Source organism: Pelmatolapia mariae, linkage group LG7 (genome assembly GCF_036321145.2).
Source record: "Pelmatolapia mariae isolate MD_Pm_ZW linkage group LG7, Pm_UMD_F_2, whole genome shotgun sequence".
Lineage (NCBI taxonomy): Eukaryota > Metazoa > Chordata > Actinopteri > Cichliformes > Cichlidae > Pelmatolapia > Pelmatolapia mariae.
Window position 1 is genome coordinate 2953731 of NC_086233.1, and position 18949 is coordinate 2972679.

An 18949-nucleotide genomic window follows, 5' to 3' on the forward strand; every position below is an offset into this window, starting at 1 on the left:
GCACTGCAAATAGATGCAAAGTAACTAGAAAAGACACACAACACATCCTGGTATTTATTAGCTCCACCGAGGAGGTTATGTATTTGGTAGCATTTGTGTTTGCGTCATTGTGTTTTGAATGAATGAACTTTTAGAGCGGGGATGTGTTAACAATCCTTTAAAACACAGATGTCGAACTCCAGTCCTCGAGGGCCGATGTCCTGACACTTTTAAATGTCTCCCTGCAGCAACACACCTGAATAAAATTAGGAGGTCATTAGCAAGACTTGACTGCATGCTGAGGTGGCAACCCCTAACCCTTGCTCAAGTAAATTTACATAAATGTAAGTTTTTGGAAAAATGTACTTCTAAAAGTACTTTTATTGCATCATATTCATTCATTCATGAGCTGCTGTAACATGAATCAAATGGCTGAACTGCCACCTCAGCATGCAGTCAAGTCTTGCTAATGACCTCCTAATTTTATTCAGGTGTGTTGCTGCAGGGAGACATTTAAAAGTTTCAGGACACCGGCTCTTGGGGACTGGAGCTCGCTACCTGCGCTTTAAAATGTGGCTTAAATCCACCGAGGTCTTCAAGGTCAACTTAATGATTTATTGGTCAACAATGGGCAAAAAGCCCAAATATTATGTAACATCTGACCTCTGACCTCTCCTCCCCCTCTCTACAAAGTACAACTTCTTAAAGTACGTTTAAAAAGAAAAATGTAAACAAAATGAAAATGTACTTTTCCATCCATCCACTTGTCCTTTTCAGGGTCGCGGGGGGCTCTGGAGCCTATCCCAGCTGTCATAGGGCGAGAGGCAGGGTACACCCTGGACAGGTCGCCAGTCTGTCGCAGGGCTAACACACAGAGACAGACAACCATTCGCACTCACATTCACACCTATGGGCAATTTGGATTAATCAATTAACCTACACAAACTGCATGTCTTTAGACGGTGGGAGGAACCCACGCAAACACGGGGAGAACATGCAAGCTCCACCCAGAAAGACCCCGGCCTGATGGTGGAATTGAACGCAGGACCTTCTTGCTGTGCGGTAACAGTGCTGACCACCGTGCCACCGTGCCAGCCTTCAAAGTAAATACTGCAAGAGACAGCACCTCCTCTCTGGGTGCTTCCTGTATTAGCTTTGCTTCATTTTGTCATTTTGAAGTTTTAAAAGCTTTCGATTTTTTTATGTTAACTTCAGTTTTTTGTTTTGCTGAATGGTTTCTTCTCTCGTGAGCCTCCTCGTCTGTGAGGTCTTGGCATCTTGCTTTCTGTTTTATTTTGAAGGTTAGATCTTCATGTGGCTTTCAATGCTTTTGCTTCCATTCTTTTTTTCCCCTCCCTCATTAGTGACTGACTGACTTCACCCACTCCTTATTTCACTCCTCTGCTGAGAAGAGTATTTAATCTGCGTCATTCCCCTCAGTCTTTGTCATTTCTACCGTCTTTGCTCTCCCTGTGGTTTGGAATTGTCCATTGAAGATGTGTTTTCTGAAATCTTGTGCACTGTAAAATCTAATTAGTTCCCAGAACTCAAAAAAATTATGGAAACTCGTTGCCTCAAAAAAATTGAGTAAAGCTTAGCTAAAAATGACTAAGTTAGGACAACGTATTTATTTTGAGTACTCTGTACAAGCTCATTTGTTCCCAGAACTCAAAACAATTGGATCAAGTTTACGTAAGATGACCAAGTTAGGGCAACTTACTCATTTTGAGTACACTGTACTCAAAATGTACACAGCCGTGTTAGTTCCCAGAACTCAAAAAAATTATGGAAACTCGTTGCCTCAAAAAAACTAAGTAAAGCTTACTTAGGATGACTGTTAGGACAACTTATACATTGCAAGTCTGCAGTATTAAGAATAACTTGATATTTCTGACTTTCTGACAATACTAATTGTTTACCTACTGACAAACATTTCAAGTTCAACTAAATGAAAAAACAATTTGTGGTACCATGAATATGATTAAAAATAATTAACAACAATTTTTGTAATGATGTTAAAATGAGCACAACTTTTATTTTCAAACACAACAAAGTACAACAGCCAACATACTGGACACTGTTCTGCTGAATAAAAATTATATTGCCATCACTGTTACAACGAAACAAAGTCTCAGATGTAATTATTCTGAAAATAAGTTTAGGCCTACCACAAGTTTGTTTTGTACTTACATTATTTATATAATCAACATAAAATATTTATTGTTCTGTCACAAGTGCAGTCTCTAATTTAAACAACACATTCGTTTTTCATTCCAACACATGAGCTGGAATGTTGTAATATTTTAAGGATGGCTTGTTTCCAGTCCAGGCATTACTGCCTGAATGACTGTCATGGATCGAGGTGATTCAAATGTAGGTGCAGAAGAAAGTCTTTAACTTCCCTTAAGTACAGTGGCAGTGGATGTGGGTTGGAGATGCAATGAGCTTGATCCTGCAGGTGACCACCTTCACTGACCACACCATCTGTGATGGAGGACTCATCTCTCCTGGTGTCCTGCAAGCAAACAATCATATTTTTGGAACATGAACTTAATTGCTTTCTTAAACATTTTTTCCTGCATTTGGTATAAAACAGACTCCAATTTAGACGATCTCAGGCTCCCTCCCTGCCGGAGAGGTGACATTCAATGTCCCAAATTGTCAGTCTGGATAGCCGTGACCCCCACACAACACACAATATTGTCATGAAAGCATCATTTTAAAAAGGTCTATGCAAACATGGGCAATAACTTTCATTCTAATGATGTGCAAAATGATTTGGGCACAAAACAAATTTTGCTGTTAGAAAACTTGCAGACTTCACTATATACAGTGTAGACCCTCTAAACTAAGTTTGGGGGATGTGATCTTTCAAGAAATGCAGACCAAACTGTTGTTGTTTGTTTACTTACAGAGCATGTCTTGTAGAATTAACTGGAGTCACAGCAACAGCATAGTGCAGTCATATCTCAAGTCTAATAACAGAAGACAGGAAAAGATCAGTAAAGAAACAACTTCCCCAAACCAAAGCACAAACAAAACAATAAGTAAAACAGGCTGATCTAAAGTATGATTAAAGTTCAGCCTGATTAATATAAATGTCACTGACAGTTGCTAATATATTGGAAAAACAAAACACTTACCACTGAGTTGATGTCTTCCTGTCCAACAACAGGACTGCTGGTCCCGATGGGCCTCAAAGACAGTAAGAAGCAAGCAGAGGGAGAAAAAACAGAACATATTTCAGAAACTGATTTGATCCTTAATGGCTGTGCAATCATTGTAACATAGAGTTTGCTTATGTTGTTAAATAAAGGCTAGATTTGACATTAATAGATGCCACAGATGTTCTAAAGCTGCCACAAAGCATGAAAATGTCAGAGCATTTTTGCAAATATGTGATGTCTTGATAAATCGAGCAGATATTTGAAATTCACACAGCTACATTCTCGCCTGAAAATATCTTAAAAGTTTATTTTGTGACCCAGAAAAAGTAATACGTTTTTCAGCAGTGCTCCTCCGCCATTGCCGCGCTTACAAGTACGCACAGGCTCCGACAACCGCAGCCGACAAATGCGATCCTCTTTTTCACCAGACTACCCTTTCTGGGTCACAAAATAACCTTTTAAGATATTTTCAGGCGAGAATGTAGCTGAGTAATGCTCAAATATCTACTTAATTTATCAAAATATCACATATTTGCAAAAGTGCTTCCACGTTTTCGGAGAGCTCCGTTATCCACCCCCCACACCCCACCCTACCCCTAACGGCTGCACCTCCCAAAGAATTTTGTCTGGGCTCTTATCTCACTTATTTATTTCAAACAATCAACAAAAAAAATCACCGACATAGTTTTATGTAAGGTTTTTAAGGCTGTGGTGTTAATTTTTAAGTAACATGAGCACAGCGGCAGCAGCAACGCTAGGCTAACACTAACTAGCTAGCAAGATTATAAACCTGGTGCTAAACTAAGAGAAGCCACAAAATCAGTTTGAATAAGAGTAAACATTTACTCACCAAGTCAGTAAAGATCCACAGCAATGACAACAATAATATCTCCAGGTTTGCTCAATATATTCCATAACAAATGCTGGCGCCATGAACATGCGGACTGATCCGGGAGGGAGGGGGACGGTAGTCACGTGGCATTTTCAAAACACATCTTTCATCCTTCCGCCCTGAGAAGCAAAACTTCCAGCTTACTTATTTTTTCTAAGTTAGGACAACTCAAATTAATCGAGTTTATCAGCATTTTTGCATAAAAAGTACTGGCAACTTATTTAAATTGAGTTCTAATAACAAATTGATAAAAATTGAGTTCAGCCTATTTAATAGTTTTAATTAAACACAATATTACATTTTACAGTGTGGTCGTTAAGGTGCTTTTTGACTTCCTGCAGATTCATTCTAGTTTTTTCTGTTCTCGTCCTTCAGTTTCATCAGCCTACAAGTGACAAACTGCTGCGAACAGATACAAAGTGTCTGCAAAGACACCCAATATTATAGCAAAGATGAACATGCAACTACAAAGCAACACAAGCCATTTCCTGCATGTTGTTCCCCTTGTTCTCTCCAGGAATAAAGGCTAAAATGCACCAGAATAAATCTTTACAAAAACCCAAATAAATACAGATTAAAGCTAATCTCAGTCTGAGATCATCACTGGAATCTCTTTTTAGTCTGGGACTAGGTTTAATCTAGGTCTGGGAGACTGGCTGAAACTGTTTCATGGACAATCCTGACATGGAAAAGATCGTAAAGAAAGGAGAAAGCAATCAGAAAGGAAAAACAAGTCAGCGCTCTGGGACCTCACGTCTAATAATCTGTTTCTAATAAAGTGACCCTACAACACTGAGTTTGGTGAGTCAATGCTCCTGATCTTTGGACACACAGTGCTGATTTTGTGAACTCTCAAATAAAGGTTGTAACAGCTGGGCGACTGGGTGACATCACTATCAATAAAACATCATGCTCGTGCGTCTGCTGCTCGAACATAAAGTTATACATAATAAAATGCGTCCTGCAGAATTTCCACTAAAATGTCAGATCCTGAATCCCGCTCGCCGTGGCCCGCACTCGTCTCATACTTTCATGTTAGTTTAGTTTAATTTGCTAATGAATCACCGTCTGCTCAGAGAGAAACAGAGAAAAGACCAACTTCTGAGTTTATCCACTGAAAGCTCCAAGGCCTTAATGTAAGCAGGAGCCAGCTGTGCGCACTTGTAAAGTTGTTATAATCCTCCTCTGACCTATAAACAGGAAAATACATAATATAAAGCATCATGCTCACATCTACAAATAATACACTGTCCATGTTGTCCTTGTAAGGCAATACAGTCCCGAGTGGCTCCACGAAGCTTCTTCAAGGACAATTAAAGTTGGGTTTCATTTTGTTCCACTTTCATACGGACACGGTCAGAAAAGAACCTGAAGAAGCTGCAGTCGATGTGAAAACAAATATTCATTCAGAACTTTTCCACAGAGCAGAGAGTTCAGGCTGATTTGGTCACATCTGTGGGAGACATTTCAATACTTACACAATTGTTTTATATGATTGTACATTGCTATTTTAATTCTCTGAGCCCTTCAGATTTTTTTAATTAATAATTTTTTTTCTTTTAATTTTGAACTTTTAGTTACACTTTAAATCGTTTATCTGTTCCATACACTCTTTATCCATTATTATATAATTAGAAATATTCATTGAGCGTTGTGTTCACCTCCCCTTATCTTCATGTTTAGTGTGAGCGTTTGGTTACTTCCTGTTTTACTTTGAAGGCTGGCTTTCACGTGGGTCTTGGGTCATAGTCAGATACTCAAAAAACAAAACAAAACAAAGAAATAAATGAAATAAGAAAAGAAAATACAAAAAAAACAAATCTTCCCACATCCTTTTCCTAATCAATGTTTCCTTGATGGAAAACCCCATGAGGTCAGAGGAAGGTGTGAAGGAGAACTCATAATGACTGAGAACAGCGAGCCGTGGTTCTCCTACACCGGCCTCCTTAAACTGATGACGGATGTCTGACATATTGAAATGATAATTTCCAGAAGATGGACTACAAAATTTACATTTTAGTTCACGTCAAAAAGAGACTCACTTCTTAAAATGATCACTTAGCTACAAAATTTAGAATTTTAAAGGAAATACATGTACCTGAATGTAAAAAAGAATATTAATGATAAGGCTGAAAATACAGTGATGAACTTAAATAATCAGAAATGTGAAACAGAATCAGGGGCGCCTCCAGAATTTTTTCATGGGTGTGGCCATATGAGGGCCACTAAAAATATTGGAGTGGCACACGAGAAGCAGAATTTCCAGTTTTATTATGCTGTTCTTAAATACATAAGTTACTCGAAAAATGTGGCAAAAACACAGAGACGGAAAAGAATGATATGCCGAGTTCATTTCCTGCTATTAAAGTTGACGATTGTTAGCAGAAGCAAATTAAGATCCATTCTCCCAGAAAGGAGTTCAGTTTAAAAGCAAAGTTGTTCAGGAAAGACAAACAAGTGTCGGATCATGTCAGAGTGTGATGCCTGTCTCTGTGTTGCCCCTGAGATGCACCATTGAGCTTTCCAGGGGTCGGCTCCGGCTTTTCTGCAACCTGATATGGATCAAATAACTGTAAATATATTCATAATATGTTAATATGTTTCAAAACCAACTATTTATTGGTACAAAACAAAATCATTTTTCAACATCACATTTATTTAAAACGGTTTTGTCTGTTTGTCACGTTTATTAACATAACAAAGTCTTGACGTGGGGACGGGGGGGCACTGGAGGTGGTGGTGGGGGTCGCCCCCTGCTGGTCATTCAATAACGTCAGATCCCGAAGCTACGCCCATCTTTTAGACTGCCAGATGTTTATCGTGTTTTGCTAACTTCTGTAGCTATTAACACTTTATCGAGTGTTGGAGTGTGGCGGCTTCAACAAACACTGAGCTTTAAATTTAGTTTTACCTTAGGTGAGTTTAGATGTTTTTTGGGACACTCAGGCACCCCTAAATTTTATCATACCACCCATTAAAAATAGAATAGAAGGAGTAGCAATAATAACAATGTATCTTATATGTCTTCTGATATTATATTTTGGCAGCTGGTCTACTGGAGACAGGATCCAATAAAAACTGGTTTAAATGTCCGGTGTTGTTGCTGTAATGATGTTACAGTGCACTCACACACAGGTGCTGCTGCTTCAACAGCAGGTTTGTCAGGAATAAATACGACTTTTTTGGGGGGGGGGGGGGGGGGGGGGGGGGGGGGGGGTTGTTGCTGTGGCAGAAAGAAAATGAAGAGGTCATTTCACAAACTCTTATAATGTTTCTTTAGGGCCATTAGTTTGCTGACACATCACTAGTTACCACCCAAGGAGCTGATGTACTTCATAATTTTAGTTTGTTAAATATTTTTATTCCTATTTTGGTCGAATTGAGCTTCAGTGTTGGTTTACAGCTCCAAGTGCAGGTGAGAGTAAGTCAGAGGATGTGATCTGTCAATGTTCAACAGCAGCTTTAACTTACTTTAGCAAGCTCTGGTCAGCATGATTGAGCCTTTGCCTCAGGTTTGGTAAATAAAGGGTACGAGATAAAACTGGTGTATAATTTTGAAATGTGCGATTATTCATACTGAATTATTTTTAGACCCAGATCTAAGTAATTACGTTTCTTTTGATGGTAACATTGTCACGATTAGTTGAAATGAAGTTTGCAAATGTGAAAAAAGCTGACTACATTTGCAATCATCATGTGCTGTTTATATTAACTGCGAGGCACTGTATGCATGACAATATGACTGGGGGCTGAGCCCCCTAAAAGTTTGGTTCTAGAATCGCCCCTGGTTTTATACAAGACAGACATGAACTGGAAGAATCGACAGTGGACTGAAAACTGAACACATTACATAGGCAAATTAAAATAATTTGTTCCTTTTCTTTTTGGGAAATGTGATTTGTATATTTGTATAATAAGTTAATCTTGTAATATATTAACGTTCCTAGGTTTATGCATTGTATGTGTAAGCATGCCCCCATTTTCTTGTGTCATCTTTCAATCAATAATAATAATAAAAAAATAATATTGTCTTTGTACCTTACTGCTTGGTAGTATCAAGAAATGTTTTAATAAAAATAATCTCAACATTAAATATAGCTGATCGCATTAAGTTGCAAATTTTGAGCTAATACAAACTTTTGTGGGAATCATATAATTATTTTTTAAACGCCACCACCTACAAAAACCAGTCAATCGTTTTAGAGCAGCTGTCAGCCTGAAGTACTTATATTCCTGTTAAGCTGATCATTATTATTATATTGTCAGCCATGCCTGATTTATGCGCTCAGATATTCTTTGAAATGAAGTTTGCTGCAGAAATGTTCCCTCTGCGTCATTTGTGTTGGACTGGAAGCAAAACGAGAGTCTGACACGAGTGAAGAGAAATTGTTTAAGTTATTTTCCCTTTTATACACTTTGTTTTCATTCGAGTGAACTCACAGCAACTCCCAGAAAGGACTCGGCAATGTTTGCTTGTTCTCTCTGTGTGAGCAACTCTGAGCGTCAGGGGTGGACGTGATATTTCAAACAGCACATCAGTGCGTTTATGTATTGGGTGCCCGGAAATTTTTCCAAATAAACACAGCTTGATTCAACCTGGGTGGGCAGACTTATCAAGCGACTAATTCTATAAACAGATGAGGGAATAACCCGGCACCTCATTGGTTGTTGGGCAGAGGAGGGGGACATGAGGGAGTTTCAGCGCAATGAAATTTTAATTAATGTGGGTGGGCTAAGAGCAGCACCGACTGTTTATGATGGACAATTTATTTCCCAGTGCAAAGTCAACATAACACAGCAAACGTACAACAATTATTAACATTTTTCTGGGGCCCTCATGAGGCTGGAGAGTCAGTCAGTGGAGGAGTGGAGCTGCGGGAGCAGGCTCAACTTTCCCCGGGACACACTGCGGCTTTCCCGGCGTCATGACTCTCTACCACGGCCGTCTGCCGTCGCTCGGAGTGACATCTTCGGCTTTGAGCCTCTCCGCCCCCCCGCTGATCTACCTGTACGGAGGCGACAGCGGCGGGGTCGTGCCCACCGCCCTGAGCTTCGTGCCGGCCCGCCAGGAGCCCCCGCAGAAGCCGCCCTACAGCTACATCGCGCTCATCGCCATGGCCATCAAGAGCGCACCGGAGCAGCGCGCCACGCTCAGCGGCATCTACCAGTTCATCATGGACCGATTCCCCTTCTATCACGACAACAAACAGGGCTGGCAGAACTCGATCCGTCACAACTTGTCCCTGAACGACTGCTTCATCAAGGTGCCCCGGGAGAAGGGCCGGCCGGGCAAAGGCAGCTACTGGACGTTGGACACCAAGTGTCTGGATATGTTTGAAAACGGCAACTACCGCCGGAGGAAGAGGAAGGCGAAGTGTCAGCAGGAGGCTCTGGACTCCAAAGCCACCGGGCACAAGCGCACCAAGGGCCCCGGGCAACCCAGGGACCCTCAGACCTCCCCGAAACATCAAGCTGGCTCGAGGGTAACAGAAGCACCCGCGAGGGATGAGGAGGAGGAGGCGAGGACGCCCGCAGACAGGAAACATATTCTTGGCGAGTTGAATCACGCGGAACAGCCGCAGAGCTCCTCCACGCAGAGACTTAAAGTGCCCCCCAACCAACACAGCAGTCAGGCCGCCGGCAGGGAGCTTCACGCCCCACAGCCCGAGCCGTGCTCCGCGCCGAAACGCGCTGCGCTGTGGACGGACGACGCTCATCTCCCAGACGAGACCCTTGACCCGAAATCAGAGGAGAGGAAGTCTGCGTTCAGCCAAAGAGAAAGAGGTCCTCTCTGCACCGTCAGCTGCGCAGGAAACACAAACTTGGCCGCACCTGCGCCAGACAGGCCGAAGGGGAACACACTGAGCAGGGACAAATCCAAAGGTTTCAGCATAGACAGCATTTTAGCGAAGAGCGAGGATGAAATACGAGGCAGCATCCTCGGCCTGCCGGCCGAGACATGCGCACAGGGCCAAAATCCGGCTTTCAGCGCGTCCGTGGTCCTCGGCGCGCGTCAGCATCAGTTGTACCAGATGGGATTCCCTTTCTGCTCTTACCTGTCGCTCTCCTACCCTGACAAAGTGCTGCATTTTAAATGACCAGCAGACTTTCGTGCGTTTTACGCACCAAACGCGTAAAAGTGTAAAGTCTGTGTTTAGCTTTACACGCAGAGACACGAAACAGGATCTCTGCCATCATCTACTTTAAAGTTCGGACAAAAATGAACAAAGAGCGTCAAGAAGACTTTTATCTCCATCTTTACGCATGCGTCATTTTCAGGTTTGTGATTATATTCAGTTTTTTCCTCCCAAATCTGTTGCTCCTCAGAAATTATAGCTGCACAAAACATAATGATCAGTACAATAAAAGGCTCCGAAAAAGGATGTCGTCCCTGCCATGTAAATATTTACGGATATTCTCATATGCTACACTTTACTCATGATGGTGAAACCCCATAAAGCAAGAAAAGTGCGTAATTTAAAAAAGAATTTTAATTGTCGTGACTGGGCCTGAAGATGCCGTACAATATGAAGTTTAGTACTCAGTAATGATGTAACCAAAACCTATTATTATTTTCCACTCTGCTCTGGATTTGAACATTTCTTTTACTGCAAAATAAAATTTAGCCAAAAATGTTGACGTGATTTATTTTAAATTGTGGTACGAAAGAATAAATAGAAACACTGCTGGAAAACTGCACCTTTGTTTTTCCCCCCGTTTTGTTTTAAGAAAAATGAGACGACGTGTTTGGTTTTGTTCATTTTCATTAAAGTTTATGAGTTTAAAAAATGAAATAAAACCGATATCAGGGCTTTCACCAACTGAAACATCAGCAGCAACAGAACTGAAAAACTGGACACTGCCTTGTAGTTTCAGGACAGACAGACATTACATTATTAAAAGTTGATACTAATCTAAAAAATTATAACAAAGTTTCATTGAAATCAAAAACATGTACCGCTTGAGAACAGAGAGATACATTGTGCATTTACAGAATTCATAAAAAATCAATTAATAAAAAAACATGAAAATGTTCTGGGGAAATCAGAGAATGTAACTTCATATTTGTGAACACAGCAAAGTATTTAAATCATGTTTTTCCAAGTTGAGCGGGAGTAAGAATGTGTTGTGATGGCGCTTTATTTCAGTGGAATGAGAGAGCAGAGGCAGCCGGGCAGTTTTTGGAGGGCAGCTTTATAAATAAACATCATGCTGTGCTGCTCCCTGGTATTTGTTGAGGAGGACCGGCCCACCTTTGCATTTCATACGGTGAGAAAAGATTATTGACCGCAATGAAATACAGTGCGATGTGATAAAAGGAATCAAAAGGCTTCCAGGTGGAGGAGGAAGCATTCATATGAACAGTGCCAAGCACAGAAAACAATTGTAGATCATGATTATGATCAGTAAGAGACACATCCATATAGTTTCTTCCACATCCAGCATTCATCCAGAGTCTGAAGTATTTAGATCATTTTATGTTTGGAACCAGCGGTTTCAGTTTTTGAGTATAGAGCAGTCCAGGCTGGATGGTGACCTTGTGAAGGTGAAGCTTAAAGTAATTTACCAGTATTTATACATACTGTATGTGTGGATATATTTGGCACAGTCACACAGATCTGTGTGTGAAGGTGTTCTCATAAATACCTGCTTAAATCAGTGCAATCAGTCATATGTTACACCCTGTGCAAGGTGGCAACACCAGGTCCCCCAGGCGCCCCCAAAAGTCCACAGTTTACTTATCATTTCAGCCTAATGATGATGATATATTAGCACAGTTTAAGTTAAATACATAGACCTTAAGTGCTTTATTTTCTGCTGAGTTTATTTGTTTAAGTTTGTGTTTCAAAGTGTGTTTTAATCAACACCCAGAAGACCAGGAACCATCTGTCAGTGAAAATGGGGAAAATCTTTGTTTTACTGAAGTTCACATAATCCAGAGTTTCAGCTGCAGTTGTCAAATTCACCAAATCTAGGACTACAAAAAGAAACGGCATGTTTTTATTGTTTGCAGCGTTGACCTTGACCTAAACTCAACGTCCATTTATCAGCTTTCCTTTAACCATGTCTGATGTCACCTGCAAACAACATTTAGAAACAAGTTTTTTGGTTCAACTGTTTCCACATCGAGAATGAGTTTGTAAAAATCACAGTAAATAATAATAAAAAAATCTAAATCTCAAAGGAACCAAACAACAAACAAACAGTAATAATCTTATATAATAATTTTCTCATGTTTAAACTTTTCGTATTTTTTAATTCTGGTACCTTTTTCTAATTTATATTGTTACATTAAGAGTTAAAGCTAAAACTTCAAACAGCATGAAAGCCAAATGAATAAAACACATTCTCATCATAAAGCTGAAATATTAATACTAAATCATAAAAGTGTAAAATGCTTATGACTCCTCTCCAAACCAGCAGCTGTGATTCCATGCAGGTAAACGCAACGACACGCTGAAGCATTCACATAACTAACAGCTCAACACACTCCAGATATTTTATTCATGTTCATGTGTTCATATAGAATTATGTAACACACAGCCTCATGTTTATTTAATTCTATATTTATACAAAACAATTATCATCATTTGTTCCAATCTATCTTATCTTGGTATCTATCTTAATACACAAGCTAGAGCAGTCTGCATCAGGCTGTAAATTCCCTCCTTGCATCCAGACAGATCCGGGCTGGAGTGTGACTGTTTCCTCGGGAATATCAAAATGATTTCTTCCACTTTCTCTTCTTTCAATTCAAGAAATTTTGAACGCTCTCTCAATGGAGGAATTCTTCCAAAAATAATTAAATCTGGATCTGGATCAACAACAAAAGTTAATCACTTCTACATTTTTCCAAAAACAGCTTCAGATGTTCAAATGCATCAAGAACTTTTTGAGTAAACTTATAGAAGAAGAATCAGCCCGATTATCTCCACCCCTCTGTGGAGATAATAAGGACATCCGTCCTTTGTAATCCTGCAATTTGTAACATAATAACTTTGATCTGTATTTTTTTTTTTTAATGACAGAAAATGAAGGGAGTTTTTTGGTGTGTATGTGTGTGTGTGTGTGTGCGGGGGTGGGGTGGGTGGGTGGGGGGTACTCTAATATAACACATCCTGGAAAGTGTTTGGAAACGAACACATTTCTGCCATGATTGCAATCTGTTATTAAAATGCAACCTGCATGATTTTCTAAATGCTTCAGTCTGTAGTGCATTCAGAGGTGGTACGACTGTGACTAAGCTGGACGCAGCATTTGTCCTGCTTCCTGTCTGCTGGATGGCGTGTGGCCGACGCACTCGTTTTTATAAGGTTGTTATTCACTTGAAAATTTACAGCTTTTGAAACAAAAGTGTCACTTATTGCTGAAGCTTTTTAAATTATGGAGACAAAGAGACTTGTTGTATTTCAAACTTCTCTCAAGTATCTCTCATCCTTACAGCCTGATTTTATCCATGTTAGACAGAAAGAAAGTGTATTTAGCATTCTCGCCTTTAAAAAATAAAACACCTCACGTGCAAACGTGCAAGATTTAAAATAAGGTTAGAATTATTGCGAAATATCACCTCATAAGTCTTCTTCACTGTGCACTGACTGTAGTCACTGGCTTCATACCTGCAGGAGCAACAAGGTCATGTAAGTGCCAAAGACTGCAGTTCCTCGAATGTCCACTTGAGGCCGTCTCCACAAAAATGAGGCAACTCCCATGTAACATGTTCATGTTTACAGCAGAAATAAAGACATTTACAGCCTGGATTAAAAACTACATCGAGTCACTGGACTGAATGTCCTGAAGGTGTTTGTGCTGCCGGAGCCTTTTGGACCATTTTTACTGAATTATCTGACAAATAAAATGACTTGCTGTGAGGTGCAGGTATTTGTGTCCGCGTGTTGCCCCCAAACAGTTTATGATCGTAGCTTGATAACCAAGCTTGCTAGCATTAGCTGATAACTTAGCACTCCAGCCTCTAATCTAAATATGTTAACTTCTACCTACAACAGCTGCGCGTGGCGTGGGTGGAAGGAACGTCACGGCGGTGACAGAGGCCGTATTTTCTGGATTTACTTCTCAGCAGGGCTCAGCTTACCTGGAAGAAGTGACGAGTTTAATGTACAGACACGGCTTGTGTTTCCTGGTTTCACTATAAATGCTAATGCTAACAGCTGAATAACAATGGTAACCCTGCATTTGCTCTGGACCGGGAGTCATAAATAGCTAATGAGAAGCCTTTTAAGGTCTGATGGTGCTGAAAGTCCCAAACGAGGGTCTGTGAGCGACTTGTTGTAGAATGACACCTGCAGGAAATCAGAGCGCTGTGCTGACAGCATCATTACAAACACAGAGCAGCCATGTCTAAATATAGGCCCGCCGCTCAGACTCACACTCCGCTGAAAAAGCTGCACTGTTTGAGGCTAGCGCTGTGCAAATCAGGAATGTTTGCTTGAAATAAATAAACTTGCCCACATTTGAGGAGAGGAACTCACAATCACAAGCATTTCCTGTGTATAGGATTCTTTTGGTCGGACGTGTAAATAAAACATGATGAAAACCTCAGAAGGGAAAGATGGCGAGAGAGGAGTGGAAAGAAGAGGAGTGACTGGACTCGACGCTCGGCCTCTCCGAGGTCTGGGTGCGTTTCATACCGACACATAAACCAGCATAATTGGCTCCGCTGGTTCCTCGTCCTCCAGCGATCTCCAAAGTCTTCTGAAAACAAAGCAGATTAATAAATGTTGGTTATCTGATGGTGTCTGTGAGTGTTTGAACAGTAAGAGATCCTCCTGAGAAAGCAACTCAGACAAAAGGGAAATCCTCTCGCTTCTATTTATTATGCGAGAAAACAAACTTTGCTGATGGGCCGTGGTCACAGATCTTTAACATGCACGGAGCCAGCATTGGCACCAGGCTGAACTCTGCAGCAGGGACATGGAGGTGGCTTCCAGTCCCTTCCTGTGAGAGGCTTTAGGATTGTGGACTATGCAGGATTTGCTCATCAGAGCAAATATGAGACACATTTATTTCTTCTGAATGGAGCTCGTCATTCTCCTTTATGTCATCCTTCAGTCAAAGTGACATCGTCTTTGGATTGACTAAAATCGTGACTGGATTCGTGACTCCGTCCAGAAGAGCAACGCAGACGGAAAAACCCCACAAAAACCCACTAATCATCCCACCATGTGGTTTGCGGCTCTGTGTTTCCATAAATGCTTCTTGCCTCATTTTGCATACCGTTGTGTTTGTTTTTGTGCATCTTCTGTGTCTAGTTTTGTGTTTCTTTATGGCTTTTTATGTGTTTTGTACATCATTGTGGTCTTTTTGTTTGTCTATGACGTCCTTTTTTGTCTTTTTTTTGGTCAATTTTTGTCTCATTTTGGTGTGTGGGTCATTCTGAGACTGAATCTGGTAGTTTTGTATCTTTTGCTCATCTGTTTTGCATTTGCTTTTTGAGCTTATGTTTGTACTCGTCTTTTTTGTAATTGTTTCACTCATTTTAACTTCTTATCACATTATTTTATCCATCTGCACATATCTTTATTTGACCGCTAACTTTGGTCAGTGTGTGGTTGTTTGATGTCTGACTTTTTTGTGTCTTTTTCAGGTCCCTTTCTTTGTCTTTTCGTTTGTTTTACATCAGTTTCAAGTGGTTTTGCATTTCTTTTTTTTGTCTCTTTGTGGACATTTTGTGATCACTGTGTCTGTGTCTGTGGTTGTTTTTCACATCTTTGTTGTTTTGTGTCATTTTAAGTCCTTTTTTGTTTCTGAGGTTGTTTTTCCTTTTCTGTTTTTTTTTTTTGTCTCTGTGTATTCTAAGAAATAAAAACAGTCTAACCCTTAAATCGTTTTCGATTGTTGTCATGTCACACATTGTTCTTCACATTTCTATTGTCAAATTAAAATCTCTTTAATCTGTCCTCTTCCTTCACTCTTTTTCTTTATAGCAGCCATAAAGGTAAAACTTAGATTTCTTTAAGTGACAATGTTTCCTTGGTCAGGACTGATTTTTTCCTTTTATTGAATCCAAACAAAGCAGAAGAGAAGGCATCACTTCCTGTCTGACAGAGCTGAAACACCCACCAGACCATTGGTGTGTTTAGAACATTAAATGTAAAAGCTTTCATCAGGTTGAATCACTGTTCTGTTGTAATAATCCATCATACAGCACAGAGCAGCAAAATGGACTCATATTTATATGAAAAGATTTCAGGCCGGCCCACGAAGACGTGTAAGGAAAGTGAATGCAAAATTTACAAACGCTGAAAAACAAATTCTTTATTTTGTTTTTTCACAGTCTGACACAAAGGAGAGACTGAACAGAAATTATTTTATTGCCTGAGCGAGTTCTCTTTCAGATGGGCATGCAGAGTTTACTGTGCTTGTTTCATCTCAAAATTGTTACTCGGAAGAAACAATCTAACCTTTCCTCCACCAACAAGTTAACATTTGCTTTAGCCTCACAGTAAAATGTGTTAACAGCAACTTTGCTCTCCAGTGTTAAACATATTTTTGTAATAGGTTTCTCATTAAATTATGAAATGCCTCTTTGTTTTCTATTGGCTCGCCCTGGCGTCATGTCTAATTTTTCTCAACTATAAAACCGTTGACCTGATTTTTGGTTCACATGTTCTTTCTCCCCTCAGGCTGAGTTGTAATCACTGTGATTCACACGGCAGTAACTACACAGGACTTTAGCCAAACTGCGTAACTCAGTCGTTATTGCGGCAAATAATAATCTAGTTCAATAAATCTTTAATGAAATCAATGTGGTGCAAAGGTGTCTCAATCAAATAAAATAATGCATATTTCTCTGGCGTCTCAGGCTGCAGTTCTTTTTCTGAAGTGTGTATCTGCTAACTTACATGGAACATTTCTATGTTGTTCCACAGTTCTGTGTTGCATATCATGGTAACCCTACAAGCATGCTCTCCATATGTGAATTTGTTTAATATGACGGGGATTAGAGCTGATCAAAGCACCAAAGCAGGGTTGGACTCAAATAATAATACAGACCACTCTGTTCACGCAAACCTCCACAGCCTAACAATATTTAGATCTGTCGGTGTAATACTTTTCACTAATATTACTGCCATATAGTAAAATATAAAGAAATTCATCTTTAATTAGCGTGTAAATTAATCTCGAAATGCACATGCACAGTGATGGAGAAACTCTGTAACCTTTGTGTGCACAAGCTGCTTGAAAAGAACAGTTTTTATTACGTTTGTTACCAACATCATGGCAAAGTTTCATTTTCAGATATTACCTTTACACTGATATGTGTGCAGGAGTTCTCCAGGATGGAGACAAATGTGTGTGAACACTGAGGTTTCAATGCCAGCAAAATTTCAACTTAATCATAGGCGGAGACGGGCAGTAATGCGTTACAAGTAACGGCTAAAGTCCTGTGTAGTTACAAGTAACGGCTTACTGTAATCCGATTACTTTTGCTATTGCAAAAAAGTAATTAGATTACTGTTACTTTCCCGTGAGCACGCTGTGTTACCGTCGTGATTTTGTTTGTTAGAGTGTCTCATGACAATGACGTACGCCGATCACCAATGGATAATAAGGAGTGCAGGAGAGAGTGCGACCATGCAGCATTTAAAGCGTGGAAGTACTGACATTACTTTGAGTTTGATTCCGTAAAAAGTGATAAAAACATTAGCGTCTGCTGTTCACTGCGTGGGAAGAAAACTTTCTACAGCGAAAAATTTAACTTCAAATCTGAGCAAACACCGAGCACGCTGCCACGGGAATGTGACATTCACAGAGAAACCCCCGGATCCCCCCACTGACATGACGGCTGCTGCACCGGGCAAACCTCCACCCGGCCCACTCCTGCTAAACAGGTGACAATAGATTTAAGAGCGACAGGACTCAGTGCTGCTGAATCTTTGATTGTATTTATTTTACTTGCATCTATTTGAAAGAGTGAGTGTAAACACAAAACATTGTTTTATTTTATCTGCTGGAATCTGCAGAAAATAGGTTGAAATGTTAAACAATTTCTTCAAGTCAAAGACTGATGCATATAATTTAATTTGTGCTTGATGCAATGTGCATAAAGTTAAAAGATTAAAAGTAATGAAACAAGTTTTAAAAAGAGAATTTTTCATTTGATTTGATTGGGCTGAAAGGTCTATTGCTTTATTACGTATTCAGGTTGTGTATCATGTTTTTAAAAAGTAACTAAGTAACTAATTACTTTTGAAAATAAGTAATCAGTAAATTACTTTTTTGGGAGAAGTAATCAGTAATTAGTAACTAATTACTTTTTTCAAGTAACTTGACCAACACTGATCATAGGACAAACTCAAGTGAAGTGAACTATGCTACAATTTTTGTATGTGTGTGTATCTCTCTCTCTCTCTATATATATATATAGAATAACGATTTTACTGTTCCATAAGCTTTAATGTATGATTTGTGTATGCCGCCTCCCTGATTGTTTAGTATTTGTCATACTCTCAGGTCATCAAACAAATTATAATCTAATGTTAGACAATGATAACCTGAATAAATTCCATTTATTTTCACTTATTAAGAAAAAACACAACTGAATCCCCCCTGCACTGTGTGAAAAAGTAGCTGCTCCTTATAACAGGTTGCACCACCCTTGGCACTGAGAACTGCAGTCAAGTGTTTTTGATAGCTGGTAATGAGTCTTTGCAGAAGTGTTTGGGGGTTTTTCCAGCATGAACGACTGTTTAAGGTCACGCCAAAGCATCTCAGCTTGATTTAAGTCCACACTTTGAGTTTCAGATCATTGTCCTCGTGCATAAGCCAAGTGCGCTTGATGGGCGGACATCCTCCAGAATTCATGTGTGGCGTGGGTGTGGTCTCTGGCCGGCTGCAGAGGAGGGGTGACGCAGCGAGCTCCCGGGGCGGCGCAGGGGCGGGGTGAACAGGT

At 40.1% G+C, this 18949-nt stretch overlaps 1 protein-coding gene across 1 annotated transcript; it reads left to right on the forward strand.

Annotated features, from left to right (window-relative positions):
- Positions 1–8841: 8841 nt before the first annotated feature.
- Positions 8842–10713, forward strand: foxl1 (forkhead box L1). Its single transcript, XM_063480454.1, has one exon. The coding sequence runs from the start codon at positions 8964–8966 to the stop codon at positions 10134–10136; it is 1173 nt and encodes a 390-aa protein (XP_063336524.1). The 5' UTR covers positions 8842–8963; the 3' UTR covers positions 10137–10713.
- The last annotated feature ends 8236 nt before the right edge of the window (positions 10714–18949 follow it).